The sequence below is a fragment of the Oncorhynchus mykiss genome, chromosome 28 (assembly GCF_013265735.2).
Source record: "Oncorhynchus mykiss isolate Arlee chromosome 28, USDA_OmykA_1.1, whole genome shotgun sequence".
Taxonomy (NCBI): domain Eukaryota; kingdom Metazoa; phylum Chordata; class Actinopteri; order Salmoniformes; family Salmonidae; genus Oncorhynchus; species Oncorhynchus mykiss.
Genome location: NC_048592.1, coordinates 31,197,810 through 31,216,992, shown reverse-complemented (window position 1 = coordinate 31,216,992; position 19,183 = coordinate 31,197,810). Strand labels below are relative to the sequence as shown.

Below are 19,183 nucleotides of genomic sequence, written 5' to 3'. Positions count from 1 at the left end.
GGCATTGACCAACTGCTTTCCCATAGCATGTGTTTCAGTTTAACATGGTTTTGTATGAGTTTGCTTCTCCTGTGAGTTGTATACCTTCATTCACAAGTATATAACACTTCAATGTAGTTCTAACCAGCACAAGGCACATATATTCCACATTACTCACTTCTAGTGTGGACATATGGAATCTTAAGAGTGTGTAAACATCTCTTTACTGTGAGAGAGGGAGTGTCAGTGGGTGTGAACTGGTAACATACCTTCGGGCTTTAGTTGGGGTAATGGTTGCTGAGTTTTGTTTAATGAACTGAACTAGTTATTGTGTGGAGAATTCTCCAAATGTCCCAGCTAATGTGTTTGGCTACTTCTATTCTGCAGGCCTTTAGACAGTCAAACACAGCCTAAACACTACACCAGTGTGGTAGGCTTGCCTAATTACAAACAACGACAAGACAGCCTGCAGGGAGGAGGGGAGGGCCATGACAGTGGTGCATCGACAGGGCCGAAAGTGGAGAGGGTGAAAAGCCTTGGCGTGCACATCACTGACATGCTGAAATGGTCCATCCAGACAGACAGTGTGGTGAAGAAGGAGCAGCAGCAACTCTTTAACCTCAGACCCTAAGACCCTCACAAACGTCTACAGATACCAAGAAGATTATCAAGGACCTCAGCCACCCGAGCGACGGGCCTGTTCACCCCGCTACCATCTAGAAGACGGAGACAATGCTGAACTTTAGTCACTGTTACTAGCCGGCTACCACCTGGTACTCTACCCTGCACCTTAGAGATCAGCCTGGTCTAATAGACTAGACGTAACATAATACATGTAAATCCGGGACACTCAAATTAGTATGATATATTACGTTTGGTATGTTTACATAAGACAAACTGTTACTTAAGGCAAAAATGAAATTAGGGTGGAAGGTGTGCATAAAACGCGAACGTCTAGCAACCCAAAGGTTGAGAGTTTGAATCTCATCATGGACAACTTTAACATTTTAGCTAAATACCTACTTAATACTTTTTAGCTACTTTGCAAGTACTTAGCATGTTAGCTAACCCTAACCATTTTACCTAACCCTTTAACCTAACTCGTAAACTTAACCTTAACCCTAACTTTATCCTAACTCCTAGCCTGATCAAATACTTATGTCATGCAATAAAATGCAAATTAATTCCTTAAAAATCATACAATGTGATTTTCTGGATTTTTGTTTTAGATTCCGTCTCTCACAGTTGAAGTGTATCTATGATAAAAATTACAGACCTCTACATGCTTTGTAAGTAGAAAACACTGCCGATTTAGCAGATTATCAAATACTTGTTGTCCCCACTGTATATATTGTATTCTAGTCAAGGCTCATTGTAGCTACTGCTGAACACTGTATAAAGTCAGAAAATCTGCTATCTCAGCCACTGCCTGTCACCAGGAGAGTGCCCCAAGGCTTGATACATAGCTCAGGCAGTAGAAAACTCTCATCTATTTATATGCAGATGATACAATCTTATACTGGCCCTTCCCTGGATTTTGTGTTAATATGCTATACAACAAAGATTTCTTAATGTCCAACAAGATTTCTCTACCCTTAAACTTGTTCTGAACACCTCCAAAACAAAGGGCTTGTGGTTTGGTAAGAATTCCCCTCTTCCCACATGTGTTATTACTACCTCTGAGGGTTTAGAGCTTGGGGTAGTCACCTCATACAAGTACTGGAGAGTATGGCTAGACGGCGCACTGTCCTTCTCTCAGCACATATCAAAGCTGCAGGCTAAAGTTAAATCTAGACTTGGTTTCCTCTATCGTAATCCCTCCTCTCACCCCAGGTGCCAAACTAACCCTGATTCAGATGACCATCCTACCCATGCTAGATTACAGAAACATAATTTATAGATCGGCAGGTAAGGGTGCTCTCGAGTGGCTAGATGTTCTTTACCATTCGGCCATCAGATTTGCCACCAATGCTCCTTATAGGACACATCACTGCACTCTATACTCCTCTGTAAACTGGTCTTCTCAGTAAACCTGTCGCAAGTCCCACTGGTTGATGCTTATTTATAAAACTCTTAGGCCTCACTCCCCCCTATCTGAGATATCTACTGCAGCCCTCATCCACATACAACACCCGTTCTGCCAGTCACCGAAGTTATGCGGCTGCACCATTGAGAGCATCTTGACTGGCTGCATCACCGCCTGGTATGGTAACTAACTGCTTGTCATCCGACCACACGGCGCTACAGAGGGTAGTGTGAATGGCCCAGTACATCACTGGGGCCGAGATCCCTGCCATCCACAACCTCTATACTGTATGTGTCAGAGGAAGGCCCTAAAAATGATCAAAGACTTCAGTCACCCAAATCATAGACTGTTCTCTCTGCTACCGCAAGTCTGGAACCAACAGAACCCTGAACAGCTTCTCCCCCCAAGCCATAATAAGACTGCTAAATAGTTAGTTCAGGTAGCTATTTGGTTAACTATTTAAGTATCTGCATTGACACCTTTTTTTAGCCAACTGTTAATCATCAAATATGCTGCTACTACACTTTACTATCTGACCCTTCATTCCTACTTATATGCACGTCTACCTCATTTACCTCGTACTCCTGCACATCGAATCGGTACTGATACCGCGTGTATATAGCCAAGTTATGGTCGCTCATTGTGTATCTATTATTACTTGTATTATTATGTTTTACTTTTCTATTATTTTCTTTCTCTCTGCATTGTTGGGAACGGCCCGTAAGTAAGCGTTTCACTGTTAGTCCACACCTGTTGTTTACGAAACATGTGACGAATTACCATTCATTCGATTTTCTGTACAGCTCTTTTTTTCATGGCTTTGATTGTCGACCAATCAATGCGTTGCTTCAATGTCAAACCCATAAGGGTTGAACACTCAACAAGCAATGAACAGGCGTTTTAAGAAGTTGTATTCGCGTCCACATCTGTTTCTGCTCACTTAGCACCCATTGTCTCATTTTCTATTACACATCTGTCAAACCGTGAGTTACTTTTTGATATTAATTAATGTTGTATTATAATTTGGTGCATTTTGATTCTTTGTTGCAATGCATTTTATTACAAAGTTGCGAGACTTGTTTGAACCTCCAATGGTCTCTATGGAAACTTTATTACGCCTAAACGTTTATCGAGCTTCGTCTAAATTATCGTGCGCAATCGTAGACACTGTTGAAGTTTGGATTTAATTATTCAAAAATGTGCGCAAAGTTCTAAATGATTTCATATCCAGATGTGTGTGACCGACTGTGAATTCGGTCTATTCCTGTTTTAAATCTGAACAGAGATCGACTGAAACATTATCTCTTCAACTCTTTAAGCAGTTGACTAATAACCAAACAAATGCCTTTATTTGACCATCTTTATCAATGAAGTGTAAATAGGCGTGAGTGAGTTGTGCATGGGATCATTTATACTACTCGGCTTGATAACATTTCCCAGCACAGCCAGCCCATTTGGGGGCACAGGCTAGCCTATTCTATTATACCATTGAGTTCGAAGTGCATCAGATTCATTATTATATGCATCAGATTATGCCAGTGATTTATTTTATAGACCTATACTAGTACACTAGATGAGTTATAGAGTATATATATGGGGCGCTGTTTTGAAGCCTCGCGTCTGCATTTTGGCACTCCCCCACCGTTGTGAAAATGTGTACTGACACCTTATTACAGACACCTTAATGCATACTTTTAAGTTATATTGTGAGGTAAACATCAAAATAAAACATGAAAATAAATATTAAAAACATTTTCCTTAAAGTATCATTTTTTTTCACTACAACAACAAAAAATACTTAAAGATGCACTATGCAGCAATCACTCCGAAATTTCCTGGTTGCTAAAAATGATAATAGTTTGCTTAATTTCAGTTCATGTGACAAAACAGGAAAGTGCAGTGCAGAGAATCATTGTACCATCTAAACCGCTGTGAAGTATATTTCCATCACCAAAAATATTGTCTTTGCCGTTTTTGAAGCTGGTGTACAAAACCTGAAAGTAAAAAATGCAAAAAACGAAATTTAAGAATGGGAAGCATAGAAATAGCACAAAAAGAACAGTGCTACTGCTTCTTAGACTTGCTTTCAATGAGAATGGCAGATCTATAACACACATTTATATTTGAGTCTGGTTGAAAAAATATATATAATTACTTATTGCAGCTTTAAATACAGAATTCCATTCATTCCTATGCTCCTTCTGGGGAGTGTCAATATGGCCAACTGGTGTCTGAAACATCTCTCATTGGCCAATACATATAGCATCAACAATCCAGCTTTTATACAGTGCAAAAATGTTTAAAAACCTGTTTTTTTATTTGTCATTTTTGTATTGTATGTAGATTGAAGAGGGTGAAAAAACAATTTAATCCAAGACTGTAACGTAACAAAATGTGGAAAAAGTCAAGGGAGTCTGAATATGAAAAGACAAGCGTGTGTGTTGGTCTGTGTGAGAGAGAAAGCTATTTTAATATTTGGTCATAAATGTGTTTATCTTTTATTGTCACACACTGGATAGGTGCAGCGAAATGTGTTGTGTTACAGGGTCAGCCATAGTAGTACAGCACCCCTGGAGTAAATTAGGGTTAAGTGTCTTGCTCAGGGCACATCAACAGATTTTTTTCACCTTGTGGCTCGGGTATTCGAAACAGCAGCTTCCGGTTACTGGCCCAACGCGCTAGGCTACCGTGTGGTGTCACCACATTTTATTTCAGTAGATATGATAACTAGCTCACCTAACACATTTACATTGTCTCAAGGGTGTGTTGTTGATTGAGTGCAAAGATAGATGAGGATCTATCTCAGTTAGAGCAGAACCAGAGAGCTAGTTAATTCACAGGCTGCACAGTTGGCTAAGGTTTGTAAGCTAATGAGTCACCCGCTGTTATCATATAATAATATCACTTCTGCTGATTTGTTATAGTAGTAGGCATAATTAGAAACAGTGGTTTTAGAAGCAGTTTGCCAAGCTTCCTGACATCCAGGACCTATATACTAGGCGGTGTCAGAGGAAGACCCCAAAAATTGTCAAAGACTCCAGTCACCCAAGTCATAAACTGTTCTCTCTACTACCGCACGGTAAGCGGTACTGGATGCCTAGGACCAAAAGGCTCCTTAACAGCTTCTACCCCCAAGCCATAAGACTGCTGAACAACTAATCAAAAGGCCACCCAGACTATTTACATTGACCCCCCCCCCCCCCCCCCCCCCCGCCCTTTATTTTTACACTGCTGCTACTCTCTGTTTATTATCTATGCATAGTCACTTTACAAATGACCTGGAATAACCTGTACCCCTGCACATTGACTCAGTACTGGTAGACCCTGTATAAAGTCTCGTTGTTGTTATTTACATTTATTGTGTTGCTTTTTGATTGATTCGATTTTTTTACTTTAGTTTATTTATTTAACTCTATTTCTTAAACTGCGTCGTTGGTTAAGGGCTTGTAAGTAAGCATTTCACGGAAAGGTTGTATTTGGCGCATGTGACAAATACAATTAGATTTGATTTGATTCAGAATTGCTAGGCACATAAAATGTTATCCTTGCTTCTATTTTCAGTTTAATCTCCCTCATCTTCCCTGTGTCATTTAAAAGTCAAGAAAGCATACTGAAGCCACGGTTATGTCAACACAATATTACACCGTGGGCTTGTGGTAGCAAATCTTGGTTCTGGGAAAGGAGCTACATAATCTGTAGTTGGCATAATCCCTACATAATCTCTCAATCTAGTTCGGTCAGTGTCAGATTCAGGGGTTTCCTCCATAGGTTAATACAAATTTAAAAGTCAAAGTTTCCCGACCCATACACTACATTATATTGAATATATTGACTGAATGAGTGACGACAAATAGTACAATGTTAGTTAAACTATTTTTGATCTGTGCCAGTAGTCTGAAGTTATGTATAAAATATTTATTTTGTATGATCATTTGTTGCCGACCGGTTTGATCTTACGTAACAAAATTTGAACTTGGGTTTTTTACATTGGATAAAAGTGGAGACTCAGAACTAGAAAATTGTATATCATACACTACATTTAAGGATCATTGGGAAAGTAATTCTGCTTTGACACTTGTAACCCCACTTTTGAGAAAATGGCCCTTGAATGTTTTGGTGCACCTACTGGAGAGCTCCTCTTTGTCTACTCCCATTCAAGATCATTCCCACCCTCTTAAGCCTTAGCTCCAACCATCTCTTTAAGGATTCACGTGATGCCATGTGCTATACAGAGTGAGTACAGCAGTGTACTAAATAACCAAAGATTTCAAGACTGAAGGCTGGTTTATACTATGTCTATTGACATGTCTGTAGACAGTTGTCACGGTGACATCATGAACATTCTATTGACATATCTGTAGACAGTTGTCGCAGTGACAACATCAACATTCTATTGTCATGTCTGTAGACAGTTGTCGCAGTGACAACATCAACATTCTATTATCATGTCTGTAGACAGTTGTCGCAGTGACAACATCAACATTCTATTGTCGTCCAACGTCAAACTTGTCGTTGTCGTTATGAAAAAGTATGAACACAAAAACGACAGGTTCATGACATCAGCAGCCAAAATAGCATACCGGGTGTATTTTGACACTTATAAACCCATCAGTTTAAAAATGAATTTAGTATATGTCAATCTAGCAAACCAGGCAACTAAAAGCAACTTTCTAAACAATGTTTTGGTTCGTTTCTAGCTTGTTAGCTAGCTATCTAACGTTCAACTCACGAAACATGGGGCCGACCAGCTAGCTAACATTAGGCTATAACTATAAATAATATTATTACACAGATCATACCCGTAATGTTAGCTAGTGAGCCAGCCAGCTAACAGTATGCTTTAACTTGTAATGAAAATGAAAATTACTTTCTGACCGAATTAGAAACATATCGGACCTCCCGAGTGGTGCAGTGGTCTAAGGCTGTGCCACTAGAGTTTCTGGGTTCGAGTCTAGGCTCTGTCGCAGCCAGACGCGACTGGGAGACCCATGGGGCGGCACACAATGGGCCCAGCGTCGTCCGGGTTATGGGAGGGTTTGGCCGGCAGGGATGTCCTTGTCCCGTCGTACACTAGCAACTCCTGTGGGCCGGGCGCAGTGCACGCTGACACGGTCGCCAGGTGCACAGTGTTTCCTCCAACACATTGGTGCGGCTGGCTTCCGGGTTAAGTGGGCATTGTGTCAAGAAGCAGTGCGGCTTGGTTGGGTTGTGTTTTGTAGGATGCACGGCTCTCGACCTTCGCCTCTCCCGAGTCCGTACGGGAGTTGCAGTGATGAGACAAGACTGTAACTACCAATTGGATACCACGAAATTGGGGAGGAAAATGGGGTAAAAAACAACAACAACAAAAAAAACCAATTAGAAATGTATAATATCTGAAAATGTAGCTAGTTAGACTCTCTTACCCGTATACATTGATGAACGGTTCTCCATCTGTGTTGTGGATGCCATGGTTGCCCTTAGCTTGAAGATGTAATCTGGACACAGGTGTGTTATACAACAGACTGCTTCTGTGTGTTCTCTTTTTGACTCCCTTCACATTATTTGCAATCAAACACCAGAATTTTCTCCATCTCCTTAGCTATCATACTGCTTCCACCTGGCATTCCACTGATTTCAAAACTTGGTCCTCCAGAAAGTGGAACATTATCAACACTTATGCAGTTCTTTGTGGAATCTTTCAAAAAAGCCCAAATAGAAAGGATTACCTACACATACTGAGCAGCTCATGTTATAGACAGAAAGAAGCGCGCTACATGACAGACGAATCCGAACTCATCTATTGGCAAGTCCAGCCCATCCATTATCTCAGCCAATCATGGCTAACGGGAAGGTTCCTCCCTTTTTCCGTGGCTAAACCAACTAGGCTTGTAATTTAACAATTTTATTCATATTTACATTTGTTTGTTATTAAGGCACATGAAAGTTCACGTTCCAGAAGGCATTTCTGCCCCCCCAAAATACGCATTTTGATAAAAAATAAATGTTTACGTTCAAATGCCTCTCCTGTGAAGTAGTGATGCGTGACATGCACCTAGTTTCCTGAAACGAGTCAAGTTTATACACAAACAGAAGGTACAGTAGTTTTGAACCAATAATTCATAGGCTACAGTCATAGGTTACATGACACATGGAGCTCTATTTTCGGCTGGCATTAAGGCGGCACTAGTGTAAACGCATGTTAGTTTTCAGTTTCGTTATGTAAAAACTGCTGCATTAGCATTTTCCAGGCCTAACGCTAGGTTCGGCAATTTAACTGTCTTACAGTCGTATGAAAAAGTTTGGGCACCCCTGATAATTTCCATGATTTCCATTTATAAATAATTGGGTGTTTGGATCAGCAATTTAATTTTGATCTATCAAATGACTGATGGACACAGAAATATTTCAGTAGTGAAATTAGGTTAATTGGATTAACAGAAAATGTGCAATATGCATCAAAACAAAATTAGACAGGTGCATCAATTTGGGCACCCCAATAGAAAAATCACATCAATATTTAGTAGAGCGTAAAAAATAACAGCCTCTAGACGCTTCCCATAGCCTCTAATGAGTGTCTGGATTCTGGATGAAGGTATTTTGGACCATTCCTCCTTACAAAACATCTCCAGTTCAGTTAGGTTTGATGGTTGCCGAGCATGGACAGCCCACTTCAAATCATCCCACAGATTCTCAATGATATTCAGGTCTGGGGACTGGGATGGCCATTCCAGAACATTGTACTTGTTCCTCTGCATAAATGCCCGGGTAGATTTTGAGCAGTGTTTTGGGTCGTTGTCTTGTTGAAATATCCAGCCCCGGCATAACTTCAACTTTGTGACTGATTCTTCAACATTATTCCCAAGAATCTGCTGATATTGAGTGGAATCCATGCGACCCTCAACTTTAACAAGATTCCCAGTACCGGCACTGGCCACACAGCATGATGGAACCCCCACCAAATTGTACTGTGGGTAGCAAGTGTTTTTCTTGGAACGCTGTGTTCTTTTGCCGCCATGCATAACATCCCTTGTTGTGACCAAATAACTCAATCTTTGTTTCATCAGTCCACAGCACCTTATTCCAAAATGAAGCTGGCTTGTCCAAATGTGCGTTTGCATACCTCAAGCTACTCTGTTTGTGGCGTGTGTGCAGAAAAGGCTTCTTCCTCATCCCTCTCGCATACAGCTTCTCCTTGTGCAAAGTGCGCTGAATTGTTGAACGATGCACCGTGACACCATCTGCAGCAAGATGATGTTGTAGGTCTTTGGAGGTGGTCTGTGGGCTGTTTTTGACCGTTCTCACCATCCTTCGCCTCTCCGATATTTTACTTGGCCTGCCACTTCTGGCCTTAACAAGAACTGTGCCTGTATTCTTCCATTTCCTCACTATGTTCCTCACCGTGGACACTGACAGCTTAAATCTCTGTGATAGCTTTTTGTAGCCTTCCTCTAAACCTTCCTCTAAGCCTCTAAACTAATCATGTTGACAATCTTTGTTTTCAGGTCATTTGAGAGTTGTTTTAAGGCCCCCATGTTGCCACTCTTCAGAGGAGACTCAAAGAGAACAACAACTTGCAATTGGCCACCTTAAATACATTTTCTCATGATTGGATGTACTTGTCTATGAAGTTCAAGGCTTAATGAGCTCACCAAACCAATTGTGTGTTCCAATTCATCAGTGCTAAGTAGTTACAGGTATTCAAATCAACAGAATGACAAGGGTGCCCACATTTTTGCATAGCCTATTTTTCACATCTGATTTAATTTCATACAACATAATATTACTACACTAAAAATCTTTGTCTGGACAATACCCCAGTACTCAGCTTTTATTAGAAAATGAATGGCATGACACTGTGATCATTTTCTGTGACGACAGAGTAAATGATTATGCAGCCTCAGAGGGGTGCCCAAACATTTTCATACGACTGTATATCCGCTCGCTTGCGTTCAGATGGGAGGGGTGGAAATATTTTAGGTGTGTCCTTAAAAACACGATCCAAAGTGCTAATTTCAGGCAGCGCTGATAGGGATATTTAAGACCAACCAAAAGTTGGTTTTTACAGGTAACACAGTTGGTTTATGGCATTAATTTGTACAGTGGAAACGCTGCCTATCTAGACGAGACGCACACTGCCCTAATGCGCATGGAACAAGAGAAGCCTAATGTGCTTTTGGTTCCTGTATACTTTTTATATTTTGAAACATAAAAACTCATGTTTTTTCCCCATTTTGATATATTTGGATAAAAACCGAGCATAGCCTCCTCTCAATTAAGGCTTTTTTTTCTCCTGCCCAATGCAATTGTGAAGTAGTCAAGACTGTCGATAAAGGGTTTGGCTTCTGAGACCGCTTGGAAATAAATCTTAAAATCTAGTTTGAGAGAAGTAAAACAGTGAGCTGATATTCCCTTATTATCTATGCGTTGTAGGCAAGTCCACATTATTTTAGCCATCCAGGACCCGTATTGGACGTGCGTAAACCCCCTCCATGATGTAGGCTACGTGTCCATGCCCATCATGAAAAGAGAGATGAGAACCATGTGTAATACCGGTGAACCTCGTATTTAGAAGTTCTCTCTAACCTGTAACAATTGCTTGTTTCCAGTTTCATATGTTCAAACCCGAGCCCTCCCTTAGGCCTACTATAGTGAAGACTGGTTCAACAGCAACGCCTGGCTTTTTATCCTGGTGGTTGTATGATATCATTACATATTACATGTATTAATTGTTGTTTTCTAATTTTTTTTTTTTTTTTTATAAATACATTTTATTTCAACCAATCTTATTAGAATGATTCATGGTTTTATGGTTACAACGTCCGCGGCGCGCTTGTGGAGATGTGTGAATGCGATCTGATCTGTAAAATGGTTCTGATTATGTTCATAAAACATAGGCCTATTTGGCAGCAGCATAACAGAGTGGACATTGGGAGCAGCATAACAGAGTAGACATTGGGAGCAGCATAACAGAGTAGACATTGGGAGCAGCATAACAGAGTGGACATTGGGAGCAGCATAACAGAGTGGACATTGGGAGCAGCATAACAGAGTGGACATTGGGAGCAGCATAACAGAGTGGACATTGGGAGCAGCATAACAGAGTGGACATTGGGAGCAGCATAACAGAGTAGACATTGGGAGCAGCATAACAGAGTAGACATTGGGAGCAGCATAACATAGTGGACATTGGGAGCAGCATAACAGAGTGGACATTGGGAGCAGCATAACATAGTGGACATTGGGAGCAGCATAACAGAGTGGACATTGGGAGCAGCATAACAGAGTGGACATTGGGGAGCAGCATAACAGAGTAGACATTGGGGAGCAGCATAACAGAGTAGACATTGGGAGCAGCATAACAGAGTGGACATTCTCCTTTTCTCTTTATGTTGGATCTTTGTCCAGTTACTGTGAAAAGTTTGAATGTGCCGTAAAACCCTCCATAGTCTCCATTGTTTTAATATTATATGGCCACTGGGAGAAATGATGGTGCCTGTAAGTGTGACATAGTAAATTTAAAACAAGTTGTTGTTTTGTTTATAATTTGATTAGAATTATTCGTTCTCTTTTTAGGCCATATTATAATGAATTTAGTCTTGCTTATTGACAATGTTTGGCATGTCCATTCTCAGCCATAATGTAATGTACACTAGGCCTAGCCCCTATATCTGTGGGGATGCCCCTAGAACAATGTGGACTGCAAATCGGTTCAAGTGAACCTATTTAGCAAAGATCGGTCTACATTTTGTTATTTCATTTCTGTAAGCCATTTATCAAACTATAACGGACTAACATTGGAATTGGAGTTGATTTCAAGGCAATACATAAATGGTTGGAAATACACAACTTGAAGCAACCACATACAGTGCCTTGCGAAAGTATTCGGCCCCCTTGAAATTTGCGAACTTTTGCCACATTTCAGGCTTCAAACATAAAGATATAAAACTGTATTTTTTTGTGAAGAATCAACAACAAGTGGGACACAATCATGAAGTGGAACGACATTTATTGGATATTTCAAACTTTTTTAACAAATCAAAAACTGAAAAATTGGGCGTGCAAAATTATTCAGCCCCTTTACTTTCAGTGCAGCAAACTCTCTCCAGAAGTTCAGTGAGGATCTCTGAATGATCCAATGTTGACCTAAATGACAAATGATGATAAATACAATCCACCTGTGTGTAATCAAGTCTCCGTATAAATGCACCTGCACTGTGATAGTCTCAGAGGTCCGTTAAAAGCGCAGAGAGCATCATGAAGAACAAGGAACACACCAGGCAGGTCCGAGATACTGTTGTGAAGAAGTTTAAAGCCGGATTTGGATACAAAAAGATTTCCCAAGCTTTAAACATCCCAAGGAGCACTGTGCAAGCGATAATATTGAAATGGAAGGAGTATCAGACCACTGCAAATCTACCAAGACCTGGCCGTCCCTCTAAACTTTCAGCTCATACAAGGAGAAGACTGATCAGAGATGCAGCCAAGAGGCCCATGATCACTCTGGATGAACTGCAGAGATCTACAGCTGAGGTGGGAGACTCTGTCCATAGGACAACAATCAGTCGTATATTGCACAAATCTGGCCTTTATGGAAGAGTGGCAAGAAGAAAGCCATTTCTTAAAGATATCCATAAAAAGTGTTGTTTAAAGTTTGCCACAAGCCACCTGGGAGACACACCTAACATGTGGAAGAAGGTGCTCTGGTCAGATGAAACCAAAATTGAACTTTTTGGCAACAATGCAAAAAGTTATGTTTGGCGTAAAAGCAACACAACTGAACACACCATCCCCACTGTCAAACATGGTGGTGGCAGCATCATGGTTTGGGCCTGCTTTTCTTCAGCAGGGACAGGGAAGATGGTTAAAATTGATGGGAAGATGGATGGAGCCAAATACAGGACCATTCTGGAAGAAAACCTGATGGAGTCTGCAAAAGAGCTGAGACTGGGACGGAGATTTGTCTTCCAACAAGACAATGATCCAAAACATAAAGCAAAATCTACAATGGAATGGTTCAAAAATAAACATATCCAGGTGTTAGAATGGCCAAGTCAAAGTCCAGACCTGAATCCAATCGAGAATCTGTGAAAAGAACTGAAAACTGCTGTTCACAAATGCTCTCCATCCAACTTCACTGAGCTCGAGCTGTTTTGCAAGGAGGAATGGGAAAAAATGTCAGTCTCTCGGTGTGCAAAACTGATAGAGATATACCCCAAGCGACTTACAGCTGTAGTTGCAGCAAAAGGTGGCGCTTCAAAGTATTAACTTAAGGGGGCTGAATAATTTTGCACGCCCAATTTTTCAGTTTTTGATTTGTTAAAAAAGTTTGAAATATGCAATAAATGTCGTTCCACTTCATGATTGTGTCCCACTTGTTGTTGATTCTTCACAAAAAAATACAGTTTTATATCTTTATGTTTGAAGCCTGAAATGTGGCAAAAGGTCGCAAAGTTCAAGGGGGCCGAATACTTTTGCAAGGCACTGTATTTGGCCATGGAGCACGTTCTGATTGGCCAGTGAGAGCCTCTGACAAGTGCACCGATCATTTCTGACACTTCCCTGAACCCATAGCTCTATCTCCTGCGCTTAGATTTACCATTGCGTTAGTATTGTTAAAATAGAGCCCATAGGCTACATGACACTAGCAAACCACTTTCTGATCTGAAAAAGATTATGCAATTCCCCATGATAAGGGGTTATCTGTATTAGAGGCACATTAAGCCTTATGGTGCTGAGAGGGTAGATTAAGGGCAGTGGGTTATCACTGTACGATGATTTGTTTCACGTGTAATCAACCTCTCCCACTACTATCAACACATACCAAATTCACTTAGAAATTATAGATCTGTCATTCTCATTGAAAGCAAGTCTAAGGAGCGTTAGATCTGTTCTATGTGCACTATTTATATGCTTCTCCTTCTCAAATTTAGTTTTTTGCTTCTTTAACTTTCGTTTTTTTAAACAAGCTTCGAACAGCTGAAAATACAATATTTTGGATTATGGAAAATATATTTCACAGTGGTTAGTACAATGATTTGCTACACTATACTTGCTTGTTTTGTTACATAAACTGATAGTAGGTGAACGATTAGAATTTTAGCAACCAGAAAATGGAGAGATTTCTGCATATTGAACCATTAAGAAGGGAAGTTGTATAAGATATGTTTATGACTTATGTTTATGATGTTTATGGTATGTCTGCCTCTTGAAGCTCCAGCTCTCTCTGTCTCTCTCTCTCAGAGCTGTCATGGTGTCACACAAGGAGTTTGTGACTGCAGGGAAGGAGAAAGGGCTGCAGGTGTGGCGTATTGAGAACATGGACCTGAAGCCTGTCCCCAAGGCCCTGCACGGCAACTTCTACACAGGAGATGCCTATCTGCTCCTCTACACAACTGCAGCTCCCTCCTACTACATACACATGTGGATGGGTAAGACTTGCGTACACACACACACACACACACACACACACACACACACACACACACACACACACACACACACACACACACACACACACACACACACACACACACACACACACACAGACAAACAGACTACACTAGACTCCTATTAGTAACCACTGATTGGACATGGACTGGATCTGAGATATCTATGTAGTAGATTTCTTGCTTTCATCCAGTCATGTTAGATCAATGTTTACTTTGAGAAAGAGAGGGAGAGAAGAGCTACTTTGTTGGAACCGGTTCAGGGAACAGAACAGAAAACCGGAAAATAATACACATTTTCAATCAGAAACTTCTGCCAGCTGAGAATCTGCCTGCCAGCTGAACATCTGCCTGCCGCCCCCTCCGAAGCTATAGCCTACTGACTTTATAAGCGCGATTCAGAAGATAGGGAGAGAGATTTTTAATTAGAGAACAATGGATAAACTTTTTCAATGTTTGTTAGGGATACTATAGTTATCACATTTCACACTGGATTTATTAACTACTAAAAGGTAAGATGTGTTTTTAATTCTGGTGTCGCTCTGCACACACAAACTTGTTAGCTAGCTAACTTTTCTGGTCCAATGTTAAGTCAACTCTGAAGTTCAAAGACATTCAAAGTTCCTCCCTAGAAACCGCTCCTCTGTAGGTATAATTATGTAGGCCTAATTCAGATAATACATGTCATTACAAGATGCCAAGCGTTGCAAGCCAAGCCTCGTCCTCCACCCTCTCTCGCTCTCTCCCAACCCGCAAAATTTGAGTTGCATCTCATGCCCGACACTTATCTTTCCATCTTCCCTGTAAACAACTCACTGAGCTATAGCTTGCCTGTAAACAACTCACTGAGCTATAGCTTGCCTGTAAACAACTCACTGAGCTATAGCTTGCCTGTAAACAACTCACTGAGCTATAGCTAGCCTGTAAACAACTCACTGAGCTATAGCTTGCCTGTAAACAACTCACTGAGCTATAGCTAGCCTGTAAACAACTCACTGAGCTATAGCTTGCCTGTAAACAACACACTGAGCTATAGCTTGCCTGTAAACAACTCACTGAGCTATAGCTTGCCTGTAAACAACTCACTGAGCTATAGCTTGCCTGTAAACAACTCACTGAGCTATAGCTTGCCTGTAAACAACTCACTGAGCTATAGCTTGCCTGTAAACAACTCACTGAGCTATAGCTAGCCTGTAAACAACTCACTGAGCTATAGCTAGCCTGTAAACAACTCACTGAGCTATAGCTAGCCTGTAAACAACTCACTGAGCTATAGCTTGCCTGTAAACAACTCACTGAGCTATAGCTTGCCTGTAAACAACTCACTGAGCTATAGCTTGCCTGTAAACAACTCACTGAGCTATAGCTAGCCTGTAAACAACTCACTGAGCTATAGCTAGCCTGTAAACAACTCACTGAGCTATAGCTTGCCTGCTCCATAGTAACCGGTCTATCCGTACAGCATAATTGGTTAAGTAATTTAACATCGAACAAAATGTAAAACAATTACGATTTCAGAGATTTTCAAAGAACAGAAAGGAACGATATAAACCGGGGCTTTGAACCGGCTCAGAAATGTATTTTGCTTGTTGGAACAGTGGAATAGAACAAACAAAATAATGGTTAAGTTCAGAACAAAATGATTAGAAAATCATTTCAGTTCCAACCCCTTGGTAAGAGATACAGTAGCCATTGCAGAGACAAATATACCCTCTTGGTGGGAGATACAGCAGGCATTACAGAGACAAATAGACCATCTTGGTGGTTGATACAGTAGCCATTACAGAGACAAATAGACCCTATTGGTGGTTGATACAGTAGCCATTACAGAGACAAATAGACCATCTTGGTGGGAGATACAGCAGGCATTACAGAGACAAATAGACCCTATTGGTGGTTGATACAGTAGCCATTACAGAGACAAATAGACCATCTTGGTGGGAGATCCAGCAGGCATTACAGAGACAATAGACCCTATTGGTGGTTGATACAGTAGCCATTACAGAGACAATAGACCCTATTGGTGAGACATACATCATTTCAGTTCCTTATCGACGTAAGATCCTTCTACAAATACTTGCTATTTTGTTACACGGTTTCTACCATGAGAGGCCGTGTGAATTTGCATGATATAAATAATGTAGAAATACCTGTGGTAGCTGTGGTTAATCTACACATAGACCCTTATAGAAAACATGACTTTTGTCAGTGTGCATGTGAATAAATACCCTATAGCTATGGTCAAATATACACGTATTGTAGACACTGAATCTGCATATAACAAATATTGCTTAGCAGGAAATGTTCCTCTTTCTCAACACACATACGTGAGAAAGCATTTCCACCCTGACACTGTATCTAAGTGTTGAGATAGCAGAAGTGTTGAAACTCTTGTGTAATTCTATTTCCCCTCTTGTTTTCCTGTCATGTCTATTAGCTTGATTCAAATGTCAAAAAGCTGCACATCTTCAAAGAAAGCCCACAAGTAATTACATGTAGGAGAGAGTGTATACTACACTCCCTCATCTCCTTCTTTCTGTCTCTGTCTCCTTTCCTCCCTCTCTCTCTAGCTCTCTTTCCTTTCCTCTCTTTCTCTCCTCTTCCCTCCAACTCTCCTATGTCTAGTTTGTCAGTTCGACTTTGCACTGAGACAAACCAGAGTGAACACAGTGTGCATGCTGCTGTCTCTCACACATAGCATACCAGTGCCTGTTAGTCATTACCCAGCCACATTAGAGAGGCCTGGGTCTGGATGGGTTTATGTAGTGCCTAGCTCTCCCTCTGATCGAGGCTTCAGTTCTTTGCTGTGGTGGCGGCCTTACTGATCTAACATTCTCTAGCATTCCCGTTCGAGATCTGAGAGGGATCCACGCACAGCTGCAAACAACTCCACCCCATTGTTTCAGTTTTTCAACCACATGTTGGAGCCCCAGGGAAAAACTCAAACCATATTTAGCTGTAGTAAAGAGAACCTTCTGGCTCTTGGTGGAGTTCTTGTTGAATCTGATCAAACCAGTTTTAAAATAAGTATTTATGTACATACTGTGCAGTACCCATTGAAAGTCTACACACTCCTTGAAGAGTCGTCACATTTAAAAATGTATAAAATAGGGTTGTTTTTTCCTACCGTTTTACAATACCTACAACATTTTCAAAGTGAACATTTTTTAAATATTTTTTTCTACAAAAACATGTCTTGATTGTATAAGTCTTCACACCCCAGAGTTTTTTTAACAGATATAAATCAAAGATTCTACCAACTTTGCATAACTCTTTGGGCAACATATCCATTGTTTATGTAAACATTTCTCAGGCTCAGTAAATTTGGCAAGGAATTATTGTACAGCAATATTCAAACCTTATATCTTTTTTTCAAACAGATTTAAGTCAGGACAGAGACCGGATCATTCCGGAACACTCAACACCTATTGGAAAGCCATTCTAGTCTGTCTTTGGCATAAACATTTGTGTAATTGTTCCGCTGAAAAGCAACCTATCCCAGGGTTAGATATTCAGAAGACTGAAGCATGGTTTCCTTCAACTTTTTATCTGGTCTTCTTTATTTTTTTATTCTGACAAACTCCCCAGTCCCTGCCGGTGACAAGCATACTCATAATAGGATGCTGCGACGGCAATACTTGAAAATAGAGGATACACATTGTATTCACTCCACATTAATGGCCTGAATGACAGAAAAAGAAAGCCTGTGTTTAAAAATCCCATCAAAATCATCCATTCTGTTTGCAACAAGGCCGTTAAGTCATACTGGAAAACAACATGGCAAAGAAATCAAGCTTCTGCAAACAAGGACAGAAAACACACATTTAAAAAAAAAAGAAAAATCATAAATGAAGTGATAAGCAACACCTGAGGAACAAAGAAAGTCTTTAGGACGGCATCTGCTGCCCGGAGGAACCATGACAGTACACCCCCAGGAGCGGCTCCAGCTGCGGAGCCCTGACGACCACCACGTAATCGGTTGAAGTCTCCTACCAAACCCTGATCCAGGATGCCCTTCCTCGCCAGAAGGGACTGGCTTGAGACCGGAGACATGGAAGGACAGACAGAACCTCATGTACCTGGGAAGCTGGAGACGATAGGTATCCAGGTTGATACAACTCAGGATCTTGAAGGGTCCTATGTAGCGAGGAGCAAGCTCCCACAAATTCACCTTTAAGGACAGATCATGAGTGAACAGCCACACCCGTTGACCCGGTCGGAGGAGCCGAAGAGGTCTTCGGTGCCGGTTTGCCTGATGTTGATGTCGGGCAGGTGACGGTGACAGTCCAGTGGATGAGTTCGGCAGTGTGTTATGAGCATACTCCGCCCAGACGAGTTATCTGCTCCAGTTTCTGGCCTGAGTGTAGACGAAGCAGCGGAGTAACTTCCCTAGCTCCTGGTTGGCACGCTCCGTTTGCCCATTCAACTGTGGGTGGAACCCAGAGTAGAGACGTACCGATGCCCCCAACAGAGCAGAAGGTCTTCCAATAGCGTGCAACCAACTGGGGGCCCCGATATGAGACAATGTCCTGGGGAAGTCTGTAGTTGAAAGACATGACTAAATACTCATAGTGGCCACTAGGGGTGTTAAAGGCAGTTTTCCACTAATCTCCTTCTCTGGTGAAGAATTTGGCCCATTGGGCCAACTCTAAGGCAGCGGACATTCTTGATCGTAATCCGGTTCAGCCCTCTAATCGATGCACGGACGCAGGCCTCCATCCTGTTCTTAACTGACTTGCCTAGTTAAATA

At 41.2% G+C, this 19,183-nt stretch overlaps 1 protein-coding gene across 1 annotated transcript in view; it reads left to right on the top strand.

Annotated features, from left to right (window-relative positions):
• Positions 1-2,913: 2,913 nt before the first annotated feature.
• Positions 2,914-19,183, top strand: part of LOC110508942 (gelsolin) — a 40,153-nt gene continuing 23,883 nt past the window's right edge. The window contains exons 1-2 of the mRNA XM_036966574.1: positions 2,914-2,988; positions 14,228-14,415. Coding sequence (XP_036822469.1) covers positions 14,235-14,415 — 181 coding nt within the window. The 5' untranslated portion in view covers positions 2,914-2,988; positions 14,228-14,234. The remainder of the gene's footprint in view (positions 2,989-14,227; positions 14,416-19,183) is intronic.